A 24,136-nucleotide genomic window follows, 5' to 3' on the forward strand; every position below is an offset into this window, starting at 1 on the left:
CAATTCTTATTCAGTGATTGCCACCTAGTCTCAGATACCAGTCTGACTATTCCATGTTACTTTCAATAATTTGAGGCACGAAACTGTGTGGAAAACAGTATATATCAAACAGATATGATTTAGTTATAAAGTACTCAAAAGTTAGGGTATGATTATTCCTGCCACCTTAATTCTGCTCTTTGTGTCTGTACTGTGCATCAAGTGAAGCAGGATTCCTGTGGGGAAAAATAATATGCAATCATGTAATTAATTAAAGGCTTACTCCTAATGATTTTATGCAAAGGGACAGAATTAAGGCTGCCTGAGGATATTTAAAATTGGCATTTGCCTACTTTTTAAGAGTTTACTCAGCAGCTTAAATGCCTCTTTCAATACAGACTTTAAATGAACTTCCACTTTTTTTTTTTTAAGACCAGAACAAACATTTTTGTATTCAGCTGTAACCACATCCCCATCAGATATCAGCAGCAAGTTTTACCTCGTGAACCAAAGCACAGAAAGTAGGAAATGAGTTTGAGTGACCTCCTTTTAACACATGATTCCTACCAGTACGGTCTCAGAAACTTTAGCAGACTTTTAAATTAGTATAATTAGATCAGAATAATGCTGTTATTTTTAACTTTATATCACCACTTTGAACAAGGTAGGCTGAAAAAAAAATAAAAGAAAAAGCAGTAATGAAGTCTGTATGGTCTTCAGCACCCTTGATTACTGTGTAAGATACCATTCCTTTACATATTCTGTATTTTTAAAGGTGCATTAACTAACTATTTAAGCTGTTTAAGATGAAATTAGTCCAAAACTACTCTAAATTTGGGTGCAAACTGATTGGGGAATGTAAAGGTGGTGTACATTTCCTTAATGCCTCTTCAGAATTCAGAATCAAAACTTTACAAATACACATTATAAAAACGGATACACACCATATACTGGATAGTTTGGAAGTAGTAGTTGGATTCTATTCTGCTCCACAGTTCAACAGTGTTATTAATTTAATTCTGATTCCTCAGTCTTTAGCCTTCACAGTGACTGGAATTAAAAGGGATTGGCAGGAAGAGGAGGATATTAACTCACCAAATCTGATATTGACACCATTTTTGTGACAACACAGAATCTTGTGACACCATCTGTTGGATCAGTTTACAGAAAAAAGCCAAGGGCTAAGAGTAAAACTGCATTTACAGTAACAAAGTCCTACAGCCTGAATTAATCAAAAAGTGAAGGCAGTCTTTCCATTCTATAGCTATTTGCTAAATTATTCAGTTTAGGTTACATCCATTGTTAATTTATTTATTTTTAATTGCTGAAATGTAATTATTAAGAACTGGTAAATTCATAATTTTTCATTCTGATAAAAACATCCAAACTAACTTTACTCTGTAACATACAGAGCATTCTCTCTCGTACTTATACCGTGGGCTTGTTTCCCTCCTGCCTACATCTTTGTGGGTCATTTATAGCCATGACTACCTCAGGTCACTAGCTTGGAGGGCTTCATTTGTTTGTCCTGGAGCTTGTGCTTCTGTATTTTGGGCACATGTGCAAATGAGAATGATATATAGGAGAAAAAGGACCTCTGAATTGTGGTTTTAGTGGCTGCCCCTACTAAAATCAATAGGAGCTTTTCATCGATTTCAAAAGGGTCAGGGTTTTGCTGTACTTCCATACATAAGTATGGCAGGACTCTGAACTGAAATGCTATGGCAGTGTTCCTTATAAAGTAGGCCAGCGTACAGGAAGTTTTTATGAATATAGATAGATACTATGTAGGTAGAGTAACAATAATTTTTTTTCAAAGGTTTTGTGGGTACAAATACATAAATAATGTCATAAATAACTACTGTCATTCTGTCAGGGAAATCACAACATCAGAGCTGGCTACATGCAGTGCATTACAGTGGATGTTTGATATATAACACAGCTAATACATTTGATAGCAGCTGAAATTCATCCGATGAGGATGATGAGGAACCAAACACTGTGGCAAATATCTTCTAATAAGGTCTCACAGGGCTCTGTTTTCATAGACAAAGTAAAGGGAAAAATCTAAGTCCTCAGGCCTATGAGTAGACAAAAGTAAAAAAGCCGAAGATCAAAGTCAATACGAGTCTGTCCAGCTGGTGTCCTAAATAACAAAGTATCAATAATATGGCTTTGGACTTACAGGCAAGATTGAAACCTTGGGGAAGTTATGCAGTGTCTCCCATTCCCTTCTCAGGTATTCAAGTGAACCCACAAACACAATGTGCTTGAGTTCATGGTAGTGAAAGTTGCTGGCTCGTAATGGCATCACTAAATTTCTTAATCCAATCAAAGCAGATTTAACATCCCCAAATATGCAAACGACTACATGCCCACTTAAAACTGTCATCGCTGCTTCACTTCGAGTCTAAAAAAAAAAAAACAAAACAAAAAGACAAGGGAGAAATGAAACAAAGGGAAGCTTAAATTAAATCATATATTGAGTTTTAAACCAGGAAAAACACAACTGTCAATATCGTTCATGCACAAAGAAGCAGTTTGATAATAGCTGTTCATTTTACCCTTATTTATCCTTCATTAAACGTACTCAGAAAAAGAAAAATTTCATTCTTGTTTGCAAATCCTTCAGTGTTCGGGAAGACATTGAACTGGACTGAATTCTGGTCCCGTGTATGTTTCTACACATGTGGATTAAGACTCTGGTTACAATCAAAGTACTATGGGTTTAGCTAAGAACAGAATTTGACCCACTATGCATTTAGCCATTAGAAGGATTATAGAAAAAGAGAAGCAAAACCATGCCTTAGCTGATGAATTGCTAGTGGTTTGGGTTTTTTTCAGGACCAATTTGAAAAGGAAAATGTAAGAGCCCAATGGCCTTTGTAGGGCTTTGTGGTATTACACATTATCTTGTGAACTGAGGACCATATTCTCTTAGAGTCAAAGTTCTTATTTTAGGACAAGCTGCTACTACCCTAAGAAGCAATCAAGGAATGTTTACACTGCTCTGCTTTACAATGGATGCCCACCATACTCCACAGAACTTCTCTCAGTAAGAAAAAACTAGTGTGCAAGATCGTGACTAATACTAACTTTTCAGGCGCACTGGGCTTCCTGAGTTGTTGAATAGATAGAAGGAAAAAAGTCTCATGGAGAACATTTGAATGATGTTCAGAATTATCTACTTGTCTCAGTGACAAGAATAAATTTTTGCACTAATTTCATCAGTGGTAATGTCAGTTGAGCAGGAAACTCAAATACCAAGATGATTAAATAAAGTCATTAGGAAAAAATGACCTTCATTTCTGGAGCCAGCCTTAGCATTATTGCACTCCATCAAGTAGCTGCAGATCCACTGATACCATATTGCCAAGAAGTTGTATACTCAGTACCATTACATAGAAGTTTTCCCAGTGAAAAAAATTAAGACAATGGTGAACTGCAAAATTTTCCCCTCATTTATCCATAGTACATGTCCTTTTTCCTAAATTATGGAAGCATGACAATGTGCAATACAGATTGGAATATGCAGCAGAGGTGTTCACTATGTAAGAAGAATGGGAACTCTGATTAGAAGTTTTCTCATCAGTTAAAAAATACATGAGCTTTCAATTTCTCTGGGGCAATTACACTGATTTTCATACAACTCTACCAAGAGAGTGGTCTTGGCCCTCCAAACAACAGAAGACATGAGTGAATGCTTAAGTGAAGCATGTAAGTTGTCCCATGCCTCTGCCTTTGGGTCTGGAATATTCAGATTTGACAAGACAGAGACCAAGTCTTGAAAGAAATTATGTAAAAAATGTCACTCTATAGTCATTGACCCATATGTAGCCACATACATTTGACTATATGTCAAAAAAAGTTCTTACTACCTGATACTGCTGGAATCTTGCAGAGCCAAAACAGACCTTGGGCAGAAAAATGAATTCTTTTCTGATTGAGGCATCATAAAGTATCAATTAGAAGACAACCTGGGAAATCCCATCCTCTTCAAATTATGTACTAATTTGTACTTGTGTGGCTTCTAAGGACAGCGTTAAATTTGCATGGATATGAATGTAGACATAAAATGTGGACTGTGAGTTTGAAAAGGTGTAAGGAAGCATTTTGCTGGCGGTGTCTTAATTGGTGATGATGCGTGAAGCAGAAAGAACCTGGCCAGACTTACAAATTCACAGGCTAGTAGGGGGAAAAATTGACATGGCATCACCAAGAGATGATAAACGAGGCACTCCACAGCACCATTTTTGGATAAACACTTTTCAAAGTGGGGCAACATGTAAAGCTTGTCAGCTAAAATGTGTTTAGAGCATGAAGGCAGATTTCTATCTCTGTTACAAAGTACTGTACAGCAGGGCTGCCCCTCCTTGCCTGCTGCATACATCTAAACACATACTATTTAAAACTGTTCAGCCAAACTCCGTCTCACATCTCAGTCTGTAGAATTTGGAATTTACTTGCTTGACTGTTTAAACACTGATATTGCAATTTCAGGCAATGTCACAGTTATTACAGAAACCCCTGAGGAGAAGTGGAGACAAGCTTTTAACCCCTGATCGCTAGAATAAACCGGGGCTGTCACCATTGCTGGCTACACCATGCCACAGTGCAGGAAAATCTAAGAAAGCAGGCTCAGGAAAAGCTTTATGAAGTGCGACAAAGTGAAGATCCACCAGGGAGTTCATTTCAAATATCATCAGTTTTGCGTATGAGATCTGGAGTTAGTTACTTGTTACTCTTAGGTATGAGTACATGAACACAAGTGGCACAAACTTTCACAGAGCAAAATAAACTGTGATAGGCCTTCTAATTATTTTTAATGACTTCAGTCAGTTTGATGGTTTCTCCAGTTAAACAAACAAAGCAAACATAGACTAGGCTCACTGCAACATGCTAGAAAGGCAGAGTAGTACTACTACTTACTCTGGCCTATCTGGGCATCTTGAAATGTTGGAAATAGAGAAGTTCTAAGAGAGCAAAATTCACATCAATAAATAAGAAATAATGCAAAAGAACACTTGCCTGTATTAGAATCATTACTGCCTTGTGTAAAGAGATAAATGGGGTATGTAAACATTTAAATATTTCCAATCTTAATTCTCTAGAGATTCCAACCAAATACGCAAATATCAGCTTATGAAAAGAAATTCTCCATTTTGAACAACTTTTTATTGTTGCACTCGGCATACAGATTTATATAATTAGACTTCTTTAACCACAATGTTAGCTTCAATTTCACCACGCTGTGTTTCTGATGTCAATATGCTGGATTTAATGATAGTAGAGATTAATTTATTAATCTATTAGACATCAGTTCTATGGTTCAAATAACCTCTTTTCAAACACAACTTATCATCAATACCTACCAAAATGACCTTTTCAATGTCCTTGGCTGGACACCAATGAAACATCCCTGTAGAGTCATATTTTTTCACATTGGCATCCATATTGTCAATCTGCTCATTGCCAGGAATTAACAAGGGGTCATGCCTGGGGAAAAACAAGTTGAGGACAACATAAGTGGAAAATATTATGAATTATGGATGGAAAGATATCCCAAGAGCTGTGTACAAAGAGGGATAAAAGTAAAAAAATGAAATGTATTTACACTTTAACATGCTTTCAACGTGGATACTTTTAAACAAAAGCTGAAAATAAAAAAAAGTTAATTTTAAAATTTTGGGTGCAGTTTCAAAGATTTTCTATATTCTTTCTGCACCAATAACCATTTCATTTTAAACAGGGCTTTCTGAAACCATCACATCCATAAAAGTTTTTTTTCTTTCCAGTCCCACCCCTCCAAAATAAATATCGGAGTTGCTATTAGCATCTGCAATGAAGTAGAAGGGATAGGCACAGAGCCCCATGCTGACTGACTGGCATAGGTATGGAAAGCCAATTACTTGCTTTTACCACATACAACTTCTGACGTGATGCTCTTCGCAGTAAAAGCTTTAACAGGCTGCACTTTAAATATTTTAGCAATTTGCCCAATCATATTTTGCTTTCCCAAACTGAAGCCCTTTAAAGATTCAACAGTATGTCATTTTAGAGCACACTGACTAACAAATGCCCACATCTGGAATACATGATTTTAATACCAAACAACAATGTCCATTTTCTCTGACAACTCTACCTGTGATAACCTTCTAAGTGTTTTTGCAGCAAGATTTTAAAGCACAAGGCTTCTCAAAGGAGAAGCAAGTAAAAGACATTTTTATAAACTTGCTCTTCAGCTATATAGTTACATCTAAGCACAGACACATACAGTTCTTTAATTTTATATGCTAAAATCAAACATTAAGCTAAGTACTAAGTGACTCCAACACTCTCTGATGCTAGTGATTGCATTATACAATAGCATTAGAAGGAGGACCATGTTTACAAGGCACAGGGTAAACTGACCCTAAAATCTTAAATTCAAGGAGGGAACAGAGCTTTGTCTGGAAAAACTACAGTCTTAAGGTTTTTGTCATGAATGCTTGAAATATCCCGATACAGAATTGTAACATTTCAAAGAAGAAAATATTTGCAATGTAGGAATATGCTAAGTACTCTAAGACAGGTGGCCAAATTTTAAAGCAGTTTGCCTTTTGAACCATGTTAAGGAAATGCCCATATTGGCTGAACTCTCAAAACTGGGAAGTTTACTGCTTTTAAAGCATATGAGCCAGCAGACTGTGGTAAGAACTTCTCTTCTGCGTTGTCTACTAAAGCAGACTTTGAACACTGTGTATGATGTAGGCTAATTTACCCCGAATCTAGTACGATAAGTTACCATGCTTAAAACAGTTATGCTTGCATACCTAAGAAAGGTATAATCTCTACTTATGTCAGGGTGATTCATTTGTGTAATTTTATAGCCACTGATTGTATATCCATTGAAATCAGTAGAAAATTTCCATTCATTTCACTCAAACAGGATCAACTCCACAGAAAGTGGCTTAAAAGAACTTGAGAAACTATCAATACAATGTTCCATTTAAACCAGAATCTTTTGATGCTTTAAGAAAAAGCAATGCACTACATGGCGAAGGCATAAGTCAGACTCAACTGGAAAAACAGACACTATGTTTTCAAAGTTTTTTACATTCACTCAACAGAAATACAGTTCAGTGCATTTCACTATCAACCCACTGGCAGCAGAGTCTCTAGGGGACTGACTACCTGGAGTCTCTGACCTTACTCCAGGTTTAATAATGAAAGGCCTTGCATAAGTGTGCTCTCTCTTTTGTGGGAAGCAGAGGTGACTTCTTTGTGCAAAAGCTGTACCTAAGGGTTTTGTTGTGGGGTTTTGGTTGGGTTTTTGTTTTTTGGTTTTTTTGGGTGGGGGTTTTTTTCATTTCTAGAAAAATATATAGACTCTGCATTCTCTTACTCCATCCATAAGCAAGCTGCAGCCGTGGTAGTTTTGGCTGAGAGCTAACTGTGATGCTGTTCATAGGGCATTCCTTGCTGCTCACAGCTGTATGTGGTACAGTAAGGTCTGCAACCATGGATACAATTCCATTTGAAGGTTGTACTAATGTTCAGACAACATTTAGTGGTACTCTGATGGAATGTGTTAGCTATGTATTTCAAAATAAGAAAGCTTGCCAAAAGGTTAGGACTCTTCAGCAGCTTCCACTGAGAAATGTTTTTCTTTCTGTTGCTTTTGTGGTTTTGGGTTTTTTTTCCCCAAAGTATCACAAGACATTTCTCCACGAGCTTTGCTAGCAGAGCACTGAAACAAAAACAAAGTTCACCAATCAAACCACCTTCTTTTCCTTTCAGAAATCAGATGCATATAGGAAGGCATTTTCTTTTTCCTTTTCCCTTCATCAGAGAAACTATAATAAATCAATTTGTAAAAAAAATGCCACACTAATTTTCTAAACAGGCTTTTTTTCTGCTCTGAGACTTAAAACTAAATGGATCATTTGAAGCTTTCACACAAATGAGTATTTAGCAATACTCTAATCTCAGTCACAGAAATGATACAAATTAAAAGCAATCTTATAACAAAGCAGGTGATAACAGATACCTGACATTAAATTATAGTCAACTGCTTTGAGATCTGAGGCAGTTTTTAGTGTGTGAGTGCTTAAAGCCTAGCTTAGTTCTCTTTTGGGTAAGGGCCTTGCATCCTAAAAGGGAATAATATTCAAAGTAGCTTGTGCTAAAGATTTATTAGAAATTTATCTCAATACTATATTATCTAGTTATCTTGGGTTTAAACAGAAGTGTGCTATGGAAGGGACCAAGAATGTGAATCACCGGATATAACTCCCTAATGAAGTTTTAGGTCACAAATCGTGATTTTGTTTGAGATTTTTTAAATTTTTTTTTTTTAATCAATACACGCACTTATTTGCAATATGATAAACTGTTTGGATTCTCTGCTTCACTGCTTGGAGTACAGCAAGTGGGAGCTTCTTAAAAGACGCAAACAGGATGGGACACACAACAAGAAAGTATGCTAATAGATACTATTATACTACTTTTACTCTAGGAGAATGGATTATTGCCTGAGAAGGAAACCGTGATAAGACTACCCACGCTTTGTTTTTCAGAATCTGTGGTTTATTTACATATAAGTGAGTTTATTAAATTTAAAACTTCTGGGCTAAGTTATTACTTTAATCTCTCTTTAATCAATGAATTTTCATTCTCAGTAAAGTGATCCCTGAAGATGTCTATGAAGGTTGAAAACTGTTTACTACTAAAGTCCAACTTTGTCCTCAGATGTTAAAAGATACACTGGCTTGTGTACTTAAAAAACGAATTGATCTTTGGACTTTTTTTATTTAAAAAAATGTGGTCGTTTGATGAAGTGATACCGTAATAGTATTAGTACTTTGGACATACACGCTCCAGTTAATCTGATGATCTAAACCTGTTTTGCAAATACTAAAAATTAATTAAGACAGACACACAGAGGCCAAGGCTGTCAAATCTGCCTAAGGGGTTTGGACACCCTCTTCCCATTAAAATTTATATTACACAAAGCATTACAGTTGTTGCCCTTACAGCCAAATCATGGACTGAATGTTCCTGGAGCCTCTCTGCCCCCCTCACCCTTGAAGATGGCCCTGTCAAGCCATGCTTGAGTCACGTTGGCAGGTTACTGTGGAAATGCTTGTATTTGTGCTGCAGCTGTTATGTTCTCCAGGGCTGTAAAGTCATTTGCTTGAAAAATGCAAATTATAGGAAGAAGACCATGCCATAGTGTTTGTTTTAATTGAGATGCTGGCTTTTATGGCTTGCAATGACCAAAGACAGGCATGTATAGCATGCATGGGAGAAAAGGAGCAAAAGTTAAATTTCCCTCATCCATAACCCCAGTTTAAAAATAGCTTCTCTGGTTCTTATGGCAGATATTACATACGCATGACTTAAAATGAAGAGCAAAATACTATCTTTTCAAGGTTTTGAAGAGCATATAATGCCACTTATGATCAATTAAACTTGAAAACGATGCTAAATGCCATGCTACAGCTACAGCGCCAAAAAGCCTGCGTGGAAGACAACAGCCTAAAGCAAAACCATAAACCCCACTTCCAGCAAACCTATTGCGAGGAAGTCAACATTACATTTTAAAGAGCATTGCTTTCCTAGCACACATAACTCCTGCAAACTGATTTACTTGGAGTTTTTGAATCTGGAACTTCTGAGTAATGACTGAGGATGGGCAGAACTGAAAAGACCATTCAGGGCCAAATGGCTGCCTCATTAAATGACTATTGTTTAGCATACCCTTGTATGCTGTCACTTTTGTCTTAACCCTCTTGCTATCACTCATATGCAATTGAGCATTAGAGCAACTTACCCTCATTGATCTGCAGTGGAACTGCTCTGTATGTTGAGCACTGGGAACAAGAATACTGTATGACCAGTAGGGACCCTGGTGTCATTTGAAAATAAACTGTAATCTGTTAGTCTTTGCACATGAGTAAAACAATGTCTTGGCTACTTTTTATTCTGCCCTCCAATAAAATTCTCCTTATATAAAATCAATGGCAAAACACCCCCGGGAACAACACCACTCCTCTTTAACCTGTGTTTGTTAAAGTCTGCAATTATGCCTTTCTCAGGTAGCTTTTGCCCACAAAAAGATGTTTAGCAGTCTCCTGCTCAAGATTCAGGGTCCTGAAAGTCACCTTGTGTGTGGTCCAGGAATTTTGAGCTTTCCTACCTAACTTTGTATGTGGATGTGTGTTTGCGAGTGCATGTACTTCATTTTAGGAGGAAGGAGTGTGTTTGCTGAAGGTAGGATAGTAATTGAAGACACACTAGAGAATGTCTCATGCCTTTGAAATTTCTCCTACAACTACCCTAACAAATTGTGGCAATTAACATGCTGTTAGTGTTAGACGTATGCAGCCAGTGCAGGTGCTAATAATTGAAAAAGCATTTAGAGCTTTTACACCCTGGCTGAATATTTCATGATGTGCTGCATGTTTCACTATTTACTCAGTGGGCCTCTGTCACTTCAATCTTCTCTGACTGCTTTGACTGGTGCTATAAAGCTCAACCAAGATAGAGTGACGGCTTGTCACAGGCAAACTCCACTGACTCCAGCAGCTCACTCGGACTAGCTGTGAAGGTTGTCACGATATTCTGATGGAATTCAGCAAATGTTTTGTGACTAATACACCCAACATTTGTCAGCTACCATTAGCCATTCCTGTGACCCTCTGCAGTCTGCGTGGATGGCATTAAGTTGTAATGAGAATTTGTCACCTTTGTGTGTTACGCTAATGACACTCTCTTACTGATCTTTCCTTTCACAGGTTAATCAGCAATGAAATTTGTAAGGATTCGGTGCCCAGATGCACCGGGCTTTAGAGAAGAAAACCCAGTGTGACAAGAGAAGGAAAACCTGCAGTCCACTGTTAAATACTTTCATTGTTGTATTCAGAAGCTACTCCAGTGTTGGCCACAATCACACACTGTCTGACTTCTTCCCTAAATCTACAAAGAAGAATACAGCTCACACTGTGGTTGGTACCTAGTGCCCCGTGATAGTTTATGGGCTGAATTACAGTGCTAACAATACTAACAATTCTCTTTCCTTCCCTCTTGCTCTGCCCAGGTGTCACTGAAGTTTTTTTTATCCTCAGAAGCCTTACTGAAGAGTTCACGTTCATTTATCGAGACTACTAAGGACACTGATATGGAGCTGTTTAATGTAAGAATCTTGTTCATGAAAGTATCTTGATAGCTCAGGACATGCTTAGAATATACTTCTGAAGTATGAATCCTCTCACATAGAAAAGTAACAAAATAGTTAATGTTTAGAATTTTATATGAGCAATTTAATGAGGGGGAGTCAAGGCACACAGCCAGTGTGTCTTCTGGTTTTAATATTTTCCATTTATATCTACTTAAACTGCAGAACTAGCAATCTTTGAGGGGTAGGAGAATGTACCTGAAAAAATAATTTTTCATTTGTAAAAAAATAAACCCACAGTTAAGTGGCATCATAAAATGTAGGAGTGTTTTTTGCCACTTAAATGAAGCGTATAGCCTTTATACCTTATGATAAAAGCTACCACTTTCACAAGTCAAAGTTTATAAGAATACATTATTTTCTTTAAACATGGTTTAAAGCTAAAGAGTTTTTTCTTTCCACTGCCTTGATCTGAGTGGATCTTCTGTTACCCTGAACTTTATAAAAAAGCCTGTAGATTTTTTCTTCTGGAAAATTCTCCTCTTTCTGACACTGCCCTCTGATCTCAAAAACATTTGTGTAAGATTTCACAGTATTCTCAGCCCCCCCCCCCCCCCCCCCCCCCCCCCCCCGTTACTGTTCTTATTCCCATGGTTTATAACACAATTACCAATGGTAGCAACAGTCAGAGGGCTAACATATACTACCCCCTATCATGCCAACCATTTCCTTCTATATCCTTGTTAAAAGCAGGTCTAAGATAACATAGTGATTACTGAGCTACTCCTGTTGCTCGTGTTGGTTGTAGTCAACTTGTAGAACAGAATCAGGAAGTGAAATGTGCTACTAAACACCTGCTGTGTTGCAGCTCAGTTATTGTTGCATATTAGCATTGCATAAAGATAGCCTTGTAAATCCTTAACAAAGGACATAAATTTTAGAGTACATGAAATCTCTAATGCTGAGGGAGATATAAATATAAACCACTATTATGGTTAATCAGTGAGCTTTCACCTCTTCAAAACTTCCTTTCATGCCTGGTTTAGTGGAGTCATGGAAAATGATCAGATTGAACTTATTTTACCAGTTTTTGCTTGAGAAATGTTCCCCTCTAGACCTCCCATCACTTCTTTTGGTTCCTATGAGAAAGCTCACAGTTTCGGCTCAAGGAAGGGCAGCACTACAATGGCAGGGGCAATACAAATTCATCCCGAGTGGCACTAGCAGAGGTGTATGTACATTTGAGTGAATGTAGCTGGGTGGGCAGATGAGGAGATAAATGTGCACAGCCATTGTTCATATACTTAGAACATTATATCCAACTTCAGGAAAAAAAACCAGGAGGTTTCCCCCTCAACTTCAGGTAAATAATCTCATTACATTTCTGGAAATGTATGCCAAAACCCTCACTTTTTTCTGTGTGACTTAGCTGGGTCTTGACAGTCTCTGAGCAAGTTTTATAGTTTGGTTGGGAATTATTTTAGATCCTTGACCAAGAAAAAACCTCAGGCTTACGAAATTCTCCTTGGCAACACACTGAAAACCCAGTGTCCTCTGATGCCTCTGATTCTTATGTGATCAGGGACACTAATGATAATGACCCTTTGCTGAGTATGCTACTTGTCTAGAGGCCTATGTCAACTATACCACTACATTCAGAGTGGACAGGGACAAACTATTTGTTTGCTCTTCAGGCCCCTTGGGCCCTGTCATATGCTATTTGTTCTTGCATTAAGAGGTAGTTTGACTCAGCTGGGCTGACATTTCCTTCAAGTCAGTGTATTCCACTCATGCAGTAGCAGCTACCAAAGCATTAAGTGTGGACTTGAGCCCCAGCAACAATCCTTATAAGTGGCTTTTTTGATTCATATCCAGGGCTTTTCACATTTCTACTGGTCATTCTGGAATCCAAAATGACACTTTTTTTAAAAAACTAGCTTTGCTATTTGATATTCGGGCGATATAGCCTCCTCATATTTAATGTGACTCTTCATCAACAACATGCATCGAAAACTCTGACTGTGAGATGATGAACAGGTGACTTGATATCACTGCATGACACCAGAGGCATCAAATGGTTCTACTTTTCTTCTCTGTCTCATGAAGAAGGAGACCTGATATGTGATTACTCTGCTACTCACAGCTTTCCTTCTTTTTCCTTCCACTTCCTATTTAAACTTTACTTTTTATGGTAATAGGATCTCCCTGTTCACATCTCCAGAGGAGAAGAATCCATTTTTTCCTGTTGGAGTTTAAGTTATTTTTAAATAATACCTGTATTCTTGTGGGTTTAATGGGACAGACTTCTGCTGATGTAAAACAGATAGAAATAACAATGGCAATGCAGAGTATTTTTCTAGTTAATTTGCATTTGTAGCTATAGTTGGAATTTGAAGGATTTGTTTCTGATTGACTAGATTCTTCCAGTATTGCATCAGTGTGATTCTGCCCATGTTGTTTGATGTGATGCAGGATTCAGTTACAACAGTGACTTTCTGAATATGAATCTAGACCATTTGTGATGTATACAAAGAACATTTGTATACCTACCATCTATTTATTTCAATTAGTAATTTACTGGCATTTAAAGACAATAACATCAAAAAGATGACATTGAAAGGATGTCTTCAATCTATCTATCTGGATCATATTTGGTAATACAGCTTTCTACTTAGGTGTGAGTAAATCTCAAAAATTCCCACTTTCAGACCAGGTCTAAATAAGCACCTGTCAGACCTCTTGTCATGATGTCCCAGAGAATCCCTACAATACAGGTTCTGTCCTCTGTTCTACTGCAGTGATAGGAGAAGTCATAAAGTTTTACCTCATGGCATAATACCCTCTCCCCTGATTTGCCCCAGCCACTGTGGAAACCTAAAATCTACGTAGCGTTTTCAACATTATCTTAACTGTAGGGCTGCTCAGAAAGTGATTCTAAAGTGACAACTCTGATTACAATTTAAAAATGAACTTTTCACATATTCCTCCTTCACACACTCCAGACTTCTTGTCCTCCAGCCCCCCTCTAGATCCAGGACCTTGGCTGAGGAAAAGTCTGCAAAGTAGCCAGATGTTTCTGTGGGAGGGACAGGGGTGAAGCTGGCTTTGAAAAGGAGCTTTTAAAGTAAATTTAGGAAAAATATTGCAAAGATAAGTATCAGCTACAGACATGACAGTGCTTTAGCTGATTTACCTCTTGTGTACTTTTAGCTGACATACACTAAAGATTTCCAGGCAGGAAAGCAAGTACCCGTCACTTTAGGTAATTTACGAGGATACAAAATAGCAGATAATACAGCCCACCTTTGTTTATCGGAAAGGAGAAAAGCGTTTGGCCATTACCCACAAAGCTTAACAGAGTTCTCTTCTGATTCGATCCACTTTGTCTTATTTAGCACCTTGAACCAAAGTTAAGTCAGTGCAGATAAAGGGTAAGACAAAGAGATGGTTGGGTCTGGGGAGAGGCTGAGGGTGCTGGTGAATAAATTTAGCAGCAAGGGAGAGGAGGAAGAAAACAATGTCTGGATCTGGAAGCCTGGTAAGTTCTCCACTCACTGCTCGACCTGTGTTTAGCAATTCTGATGTGTTACTGAGCAGACAGCTCAGGCTCAGGACGACTACTCTCCCTCAGTCCCTCTTCAGCAGGCAATGAAAGCAGGCTGTACTTTGAAAATCTTCCCCCATCATGCAAACTGACATAGGCATGCTTTTCAAAAACCCACAGCCAATCTGTTGATCATTACTTATTTACAAAGGCCTTCGGGCAGAAAGTCCTGTAAAAACCATACTTGATACGGTATACACTAGCTTCTTCTGCTTGTGGAAAAAAGTACCCCTAAGGCTACCTCAAACCATCACTTTCTATTGCACATAAAATGTACCGTGTAACACTAAAGTATTTAATATATATGGTATAATATATCTACAGGAAAGGCATTTGTGTAGAAGTATGTTACCCTGTATTTGGTAATTTGATGTTTTGCTGAAGGCTATGACTTGAAAAAGCCTGCACCTAGTACAGAGGACCTGTCATCTCAGTACCCAAGAGCCAATAGAATAAAGAAGTACCCTTAAGCAGCAAAACTTTGACACAGCTTTGAAGCATATGAAAACAGTATAACTCCCCAGAATTATTATTACTCAAGATCAAAGAAATGAGGCATACTTTACATAGCAAACAGGGACAGTGTGCTCAGCTCCAAACGTTTCAGCTCTTTCTCTTTCTCTCTCCCTCTCTTTCTTTTTATTTCTACTTCCCCAAAAGTAGGGTTTGGTGTAGAGGGGGAATCTCCTACCTGTTTAAAACTTTAAGTGGTTAAAACTATTAGCACCAGATAAGAAGACTGTCCAAAAGTAAGTAAATTGAAAATGATGCTAGCATGACAACTGGCACCATAAAAATGAGAAGCTTGCCAGTATGTTCATTTTATTCTTCCTCATAAACTGTAAACAAGCATGTAAATCAGTGTCATATGGGCAACGCTGAGCTAACAGGAAGGCAGAGAACTTTTAATGATACATTTAACAGAAATAGATGGTCAATAGGAAAAAAAAAGCCACAGCTGGGTGCATTTTCCTCTGTGAATCAATCTCACTTTTGGTTCTGTAGTCTAAACAGAGATGAAGACGACTTGTAGATGTTACGTCCTTGAATATGCCCTATATTGCAGTAACAATAAACAAATATGGATGCTTCTGTAACTGGCCAAAGAAAATTCCTGTCTATTGACTGAAATGCAAGGGAGGAATATTACCTAGCTGTATCCAGAATCCTTAAAGAAACAAAATCATTGCCAACAATAAAAGAAAAGTCATGAGTGATTTTATAGATGGAAAGAACTATATATTCAACTTAATTTTTTTCACTTAACCTCTGTGAATGCAGAGCAGTTACAGTTATACATACACCCAAACCCCAAACTGCACAAATGTGTCTGTTTATATATGCAAATAAGTTTACATTTTTCTGTGTGCATATATATATGCTGTGTAAAATCTCTGCTATGGTATTTAGTTCTGGATACAATTACGGACTGAGGTTCTAGCCTGGCTACTTTAGATATGCAAAATCAGAGCTGGAACAGCCTCTTTGTAGAAAACTCCATGTCTACTATCTGATCCTGTTCTGACTGACTAGAGCAGGCAAAAGGTGAAGCACAGTGAGACAGAATGCAAACGCCATATTATTTGAAGATATTTCAATTTCTTGTTGCAGTTCTAATTTTAACAAATGTCTTAGAGGTAATTTGTTCTACGGAAGGAAACTACATAGTTATACAAAGGCATACTGGTGTAAAATAATGTACACATAGCAACAGGGGAAAGTATCACTAACAAGATGATGTTTTCATCACTCACTTTTAGAGTATATACTACCCTCTTAAAAATCCCTGTATTTCATAATTGATGTGCTTTTAGCCTGAGTAAAACTGCATTAGTTTTGAACTTTGCTTTGGCAAGTACATAGATTATTAGACTTTTTTATCAGTCTAAATCAATTAACAGAAATTTGATTTCAATCGACAGGATAAAAGGAAGGTAATATTCAGGTTCATTTTTGATTGTGATGATACATCTCACATATGGCCTTAAGTACAGAAAACAGTACTCAGAGGGAATCCAACAAAAAGAGAATTGCCTGAGGCAAACTAACCACATGAGTTCCCCTGATTGGTTAGTGCTATCATTAGTGCCACTGCTGTTTAAGAACTACACACGGACAGGACAGGGTGACAGCTAAGACTTTAAAGCCTATGTATTTTTCAAACAGCTTTTCAAACTGTTTTTCATGACAGAATTTTTTTCAGCTCTATCATTAACTGCTGACAAGCTGACAGAATAAATACTTCAGCCTTTCAGAAACCATCTAAGAATCTTTTTTTTTCCACCCCCTCCCCTATTTTTGATGTGGGGGGAGGAGAAGAGGAAGGAAGGAAGAAAGGAGATGAAGATACGAGTTTCTTACAGTCTTACCTCATCAGTTTGGGTGAGGAGTTGGGTGAATTTCGCATGCCTCCGTTTCGCTGCTTTTTTTTGGGTGATAGTGTCGATGGCTGCTCATCTTCAACTGGAAATATAAGGAACTCATGAGATTAAGTACCGCTCTAAGTGCAATATGAAATACAAGTGAAGTAGCAAAGAACACACACTCTATGTCCACTCACGCACTGATACTTCATTGCTAATATAGGCCCAACAGTAATAAAAATCAAATACATGTTAGTCAAAGAGATTGGTTTGACGGAGAAGCAGGGAAGAATACCAGGGTTTTGAACACAGGCGTTCAAATTGGTTTCATACTTCAAAAACAAAGGGGGGGAACCACATTCGGGTTATTCTTAAGAGTTATTTTCAGTTAATCTGCGCTACAGAAAAGTAGAATTAGTGCTCTGCTATATTCCCAGAAAGATAAAGTACTATTTGCAATACCAATATAACAGCTGTCAGCCTGCTTTTGCTAATGAACTAGACACCAGTTGGTTCTTGCTCCTCACATGCCAAACAACAGAGTCTTCATGAAGAGATGTAAAATATTCAATGCCTTGATGTTCAATGATTCAGTTAGTCGGGAACGTGAACGCAGCCTGCCATTGTGCACAGATCTTCAGCACAAGTCAGACCTCATCGCTCTACCCTTCTCACAAAAGGGAGTTTTAACAGGAATGAACAGAATGAGGTTGAATGGAAGTGGGGAGACAATACCTGTATAAACAGAGGATGCATGTGTTATGCAATCTTTTAATGAGGATGAGTTGCATTTTCAATGACAGATCAATTTCCAGATGTAAAATCACCTACGGTTTTGCCAATCATAAACTACTCTTGGATAACCTATGTCACAATACATATTTCTTAAACAAGTGCTGCTTCCTATTAACTCGTCTATAAGAATTAACCGTCATCTTTACTGTTCCGAGATTGTTATTGCACTTGATAATCTGTGCATAACATACATGTGCTCTCAAAGGGAATTATCTTATGCCTACTTTCTCAAATTCACACTAATGCTGAATCATTCTAATATAAAGAAGGAAAAATACACTTTTTTTCCCATCTTATTGTTAACTGAAAAATTAACTAGAAGATAATATAACTGATGCCTAGAAAGCTGTTACTTTAAAGCTAAAAGGAAAGAGATTAGTAGTAGCAGCTATATTAAAAGAGCTTAATACACATTAGCAGTGCACAAGCAGAGGCTGGGAAAAAAATTCTATTTGCAACAAGCTACATAGGAACAACAACAAAACCTGGATATATGTCACCTGCCCTCGACTTATCTGGGAAGAAATTAAGCAATATCCTTCTGCTATAACTCTCTCCTGACACAATTTTATTATAGACTGCATTCTAGCCTGTCATGTCTGTCTGTTTGCCCAAGTCTGCTACAGAACTTCACTTTGCCTTGGTCAAGACTGAAGGACTGAGCCCCGAAAAGACAGATGTGCTGTCTTTTTAAATGACCTGGCATCACCTAACACATCAAGAGAATCAAAACAAAAGAAAGCATTGTAACAGACCCCCCCCCCCAAAAAAGCTAACCCCAAAATAAATGCTCCAAAGAGTGGTGTAAAAGGTAATACTTAGATCAGAGAAATGACTGTCTAATAATGATTTATTTTACAAACTTAGCTTTCTTTTTGGGCAGCATCCCCAAAGACAAAGCCATTTCCTTCTCATTTGACTTTTTTTTCCAAGTCAGAGTCCTATAGTGGAAATGCTTATTGATGATTAGTCAAGTACCAGTCTTTGTTTGGCTGAGAGATAAATAAGCGCATAGAAAATTCTCAAAAATATACAAATTGAAATTTCCTTTCTGTGACAGTTTGTTTGGATTAAACTAGATCACTTCGGTATTTAGCTATTTGTAACATGAAGTGAATATGCACAGAATTATTTTGTTAGTAATATCTTTCTATTTCTGATTATAACAAAATGCAAGTATGTGTGCATTTCAGAACACCCTCTGAAAATCACTCTCTTGGAAATGGCCTAGTCTTGTTTTAATCTTGTCTATCAAAAAGTTATTCACATGCTTTTCCACACAGACAATAGGTTGCTTTCAAGATATACACTGTGCTCTCTTGTTCTTTATAGGATATAAATATTCAGTTCCAATCTGATGATTCCACTAATTAAAAGATCAAAGGAACAAGAACCACGCAAAATGTTCCTTCCAGAAACCAGCTACAACTAATATGTTTTGCTCTCTTGGTAGTAAAAATTCTAAATTTCACTTAATTTAATCTGCTACCATGGGGTTACAGAACGTTTGTCAAGAGATTCAGTTTTGCACCATAAGTAAAGCATATTGTTACACAATTTAAACAGTTTAAGGAAGATATATAGCCATCAGGACCATGTGCAAAATCGTACATTAACACAAGTCAATTGTAGATCATATTATAGCCAGAAATATTTCTACAAACAACAGAAAACACTATTAAAAAAAGAGTACTTTCCCAAGTTTTCAAGCTAGCTAATAAGACTCCCATCTGATCCTTTCAAATACTGAAAGTTAGTACAATAGGGATCTTTTCTAGTATATGGTCCAACATTTGTGTTCTCCAGTGCTGCCAGGTGATACTACCCTGCTGTCCAATTAAAAAACAGAATCTTACTAGTAGTCATCCAGAGTAACCATTTCTAGAACTAGATTTCTAGCAATCTGCACTTACTTTTGGTTCTGCACCTACAAAAAACAAGCTCCCTCTTTTGATACGTGCTTGTCATATTCAAGCTATGTTACTGTCACCAATTGCCTGGGAAGCCCAAGGTTAATGTGGCTCACTAGTTAATACCTGTTAGCAGAGCCTTCTGAGGGATCTCAATTTGTTGCTAAAGCAATGCCTTGCTTAAGCAAGGACGCCATTTATTCTCATTGCAGCAATGAAAGGTGATCTATCTTAATCACATCACATCCAAACAAGGTTTTGTTTTTCAATGAAATCTGTGTGCAGAGTTTACAGGGCATCTGCAGTTTAGAAACACAGCTCCATAAGAATGGGGGAAGGGAATCCATGAAGTTGAAATATGTGAATGGTATATAACGGACACCATTACCTATGGCTTCATTCCCAAAAGTGTTGCAATGATAACTCACAAGTGGCTTCTTAGTTGAAAGTAGGACATAAAACATATTTAATTATTGACCTTCAGATACTCTTATCAATTTCCTGCATATTTAAAGAAACAGACCTAGCAAAATTTTTAGTAAAGCCATAAAATATCATTTTAGTTTCATGGTTCCTGTATCTGCATTAATTTAAAAGAGAGCCTTAAATTTGCTTGTTCTTATGAAAGACAACCATATTTGAATAATGGGCTGTGATCTATGACAGCTCAACTCTGATGATGTATGTTTGACTTAGCGCTTTTGTTAATGAGTCCCCATTTTTAGTATTCTTGATGTCTTTATGCTACAGGACTTGTATTAAAATACAGTCATATTATATTATGCAGACTTTCTTTACCAGCTTTCATGAAAATTGCAAGTTCAAGAATTGGACACATAATTTTATAGCACATCCCTAAGTATAATACTTAATGTACTGTTGTAACAACCCAGTGCTCACTTGCCTAATAGGCAGAGAATCTAACAGTTTTGCAGTTCAGGAAGACTCAGTGCTAGAAAAATGTCAGGCGAGTCTAATGAGGCTTCAGATGCTCCAGTTTATGCTGGAGTTTAATTTAAAGTTACACTGATGTTTTAACATGTTTGCTTATTCTTGAGTAAAGAGAATTCATTATTTCAATGACATAACCTCCAGACAATGTTCCATGAATTGATTTAAGATGTGCTGGTAATTTTAACAGCCCTAATGTGGAGCTGAACATCTGTAACAACATATTACTTGACTTTTATCCTCATCTCATTTTTTAAGCAAAATAAAGGGAATGTCATTCAGAAACAGTGGACAAGTTCATAACTTTTTTCTTTGTTATTTTGTTACTGTTTTTTAAATAAATCTGTCTCCTTTACTGGCTCTCCCAGGTCACTAGCAGAACAGTTTACAGACACTGTTTTTTAGACCCCAGAAAGAGCTGGAATTTGAAATAACATCTATGTTACTGAACATCACACAGACTGGAATACCTGGTAAACTCATTCTTCCTAGCACATAAATGCTTCAGAGCAAAAAAACCATATGAAAGGTAAAGCACAAACCACCCAGAAACATTAGTTGACTAGCTATCTCGATTAACTTATTAATCACCACATCTGGAGAAACCCACATCTGTAAGCACTTAACAGAGCATTAGTAATGTCATAGTCACATTGAAAACAGACTGCAAAACCATGCACAAACCAATCTATATTGCCTTATGCATCCAACTATGGGGCTACCTACGGAGATCTTGGTTCAACCCAGGCTTTTGGGAGTGGTAGCGGTATTTTACAGGCAAGGTGAGTGCCCTTTGCAATCTACAGTACGTAGATTTTCCTTGTTCAACAGAACTCAATAAGTTAAGATGCAGCAGCGAGGGGTTGTTGGGTAGGAAGAGGCTCCCTTTACGGTTATTAACAAGTGGAACAGGTTCCGGGATTCCTTCAGTGGACTTGGCACCAACCAATGCCTTAGTAGTTGCATTCTTGAATTGATATGAACATTTTGGGCAACTTGGTCTAGCTGCATTCTTTACTTCTAAATAATAAGAAAAAATTTAAATTAATGTCTTTGTATTAAAAATTATTTCAAACCACAGGCTCATGAATCAATTTTGATACTAAGTGGAATTACAGACTTTAAAGCTTAAAGTATCAGTTTCTACAGCTGAAATAAATGTTTATACCTGCAGGTTTCTTAAGTTTTTTTTCTAAAAATGGCTTGTTATAAAAGAATATTTATAAAAGGATTATTCCACAATATTATCATCTTTAAGCAATAATCCCATCCTAGGGTAAGTGTGTCTGAGGCAACACTTATTTCCCACATGTTGATAAAGGTTTTGAGATTTACTAGCTGTGGACGATATTTATTCCTTCGAATCTACTGAAAATGACAGGGGAGGTAGAGCACTCTGCTGCTATTAAAATAAATAAGGAATCATAGAAAAAAAGTAAGGTCAACACTTCAAAATTGTGCAAGCATACTTATGGAATTAAAGTGATGTTTAGGAACCTATGTAAAAGTTGTTAGGTATTCAGAAGTGCTGAATACTGTAAATTTCAGGAGGTCACACATAGCACCTCTGAAAAGAAAGCTAATAAATTTAATTTCCTAAATATGGATTTAGCTTGAAACTGTGATTCTTAGTCTTCCATTTCTAATATATCAAAGCTAATTAAACAAAAACCCCATATTAATACCTCTAATAAAAATGCCATCCTCTGTAAAAGACAATAATAAAATGTTTTTCTGGTAAAAATATGCAGTAATGATCTTCTCCTAATGCTTGTTTCATTCTGAAGGAGTATATTACAGAGAAGAAGGTACATTACCGAGCCACTAAGATTTTATATTCTGTTATGGATTATGAGGTGAGGAGGTTAGGTAGGGAGTAGTTTATGGACTGATAATCTTGCAGCATTATTTCCATATGTTTCAATTGCCTTAAAGTTTCCACGGAGAACTTTGAGTAGACAGTAGCTCCAAATTATTTGAGGAGTTTGGCATGTTTTTTGGCATCTTTGTCTAGTTTACCATCAGCTAGAAACACTGTCTAGCAACAGGAAAGATACATAAAGAGCATCCACATGTTTGCCATTTGTGTTCAAGCTCAAAATCTGTCTCTCTCACAAAAAAAAGGTGATTACATGTGCATTACAAGTCATTTGAATGTAGTTTTTAACAAAGTTCAACTGTTTGGTGACAAAGTACCCTTTCACATTCAAAGATCTCTGAATTGATGGCTTGCTACTACTCTGACTGAGGTGGATAGAAACATCAGTGAGAATAGAACTAGTCTAACTCACAACGTTATTCTGCTCTTCGCTAATAGTAGTAACATTTAAAGTATAATGATAATAATGCATACTCACGAGAGTTCACATAGATTTTAAATCATTGGATAGTATATATCTTTGGTTAGCAAAACTGCCACAAAAAATTCTGTGTATCACATTGGATACATTACTTGAAAATTATCAATCTTACCTTGGAGTTACTGGGGTTTTGTCAAATCTTTTACTTCTATCTTTGATATTCCTCCAGTGAAACAATTTTAAGATGATAAAATATATTTGCAGAGACCTATCTCCCTACACAAGTCACTGATCAAGCATGTATTTGAACACTTTGAAATGCATCGATTTGGTTCTATTTTTAAACTACAGACAGTAATATTGGAAAGAATCTTTACAAATCTACATTCCTGCATCAAAATATCTTCACATACAATGGAAGAAGACCAAAATCTATTAATAATGCTTATCTACCCTCCAATCAAGTTGTTTAAGAAACATCATAATCTTTCTACAGTCATTTCTGGAGTTCAATAAGTGATGATTTCAGATACCAGACCTGATTATTAAGCACTAAACTTCCATAACAGTGTATACCTTATGGCACATTCCATGCAGACATAAGCAAGCTTTCCCAAGATTTTGTGCGTGCTGTGGCACAGCATGAGCCAGAACTAAAATACCTTGTCTTTCGGTACAGCTTAATAGCTTGAGCTTGGCATCATATTTAATAGCATCACATGATCTTGTTCAGCATGAAGGCAGACTGAGCTGCTTAAAACACATCCTACTTCCCCTTATTTCCAACAGTGTGGATAGCTACTACCACTGAAGAGCAAAACATTAAACAATGGGGATAAGAGTTGCCATTTTTTTGTCAAATTATTCCAGATTTAAAAGTTCTAACCACCAGTTTCATCCCATGACCTTTAACCTCCTGCCTCTGACATGAGCTCAGCTGCTTCAGATGAAAATGTAAGACCTACAGTGGGTGACTATGAAATACCTCATTCATAGGACAAGTTTCTTTCTGACTCCAACAGGCTCATGTCTTTTTACTCAATCTTGAAAACTGAGGATTACAGTATTACAGTATA

At 37.1% G+C, this 24,136-nt stretch overlaps 1 protein-coding gene across 14 annotated transcripts in view; it reads right to left on the reverse strand.

The window, feature by feature from the left end:
* Positions 1-24,136, reverse strand: part of KCNMA1 (potassium large conductance calcium-activated channel, subfamily M, alpha member 1) — a 523,274-nt gene that overhangs the window by 50,571 nt on the left and 448,567 nt on the right. For all 14 annotated transcript variants that reach the window (XM_010567822.1, XM_010567820.1, XM_010567818.1 and 11 more), the window contains 3 exons: positions 17,111-17,204; positions 5,352-5,475; positions 2,165-2,389 (listed from right to left, as the gene is read on the reverse strand). In XM_010567822.1, coding sequence (XP_010566124.1) covers positions 2,165-2,389; positions 5,352-5,475; positions 17,111-17,204 — 443 coding nt within the window. The remainder of the gene's footprint in view (positions 1-2,164; positions 2,390-5,351; positions 5,476-17,110; positions 17,205-24,136) is intronic.

Source organism: Haliaeetus leucocephalus, unplaced genomic scaffold (assembly GCF_000737465.1).
Source record: "Haliaeetus leucocephalus isolate CR32 unplaced genomic scaffold, Haliaeetus_leucocephalus-4.0 Scaffold229, whole genome shotgun sequence".
NCBI lineage: Eukaryota > Metazoa > Chordata > Aves > Accipitriformes > Accipitridae > Haliaeetus > Haliaeetus leucocephalus.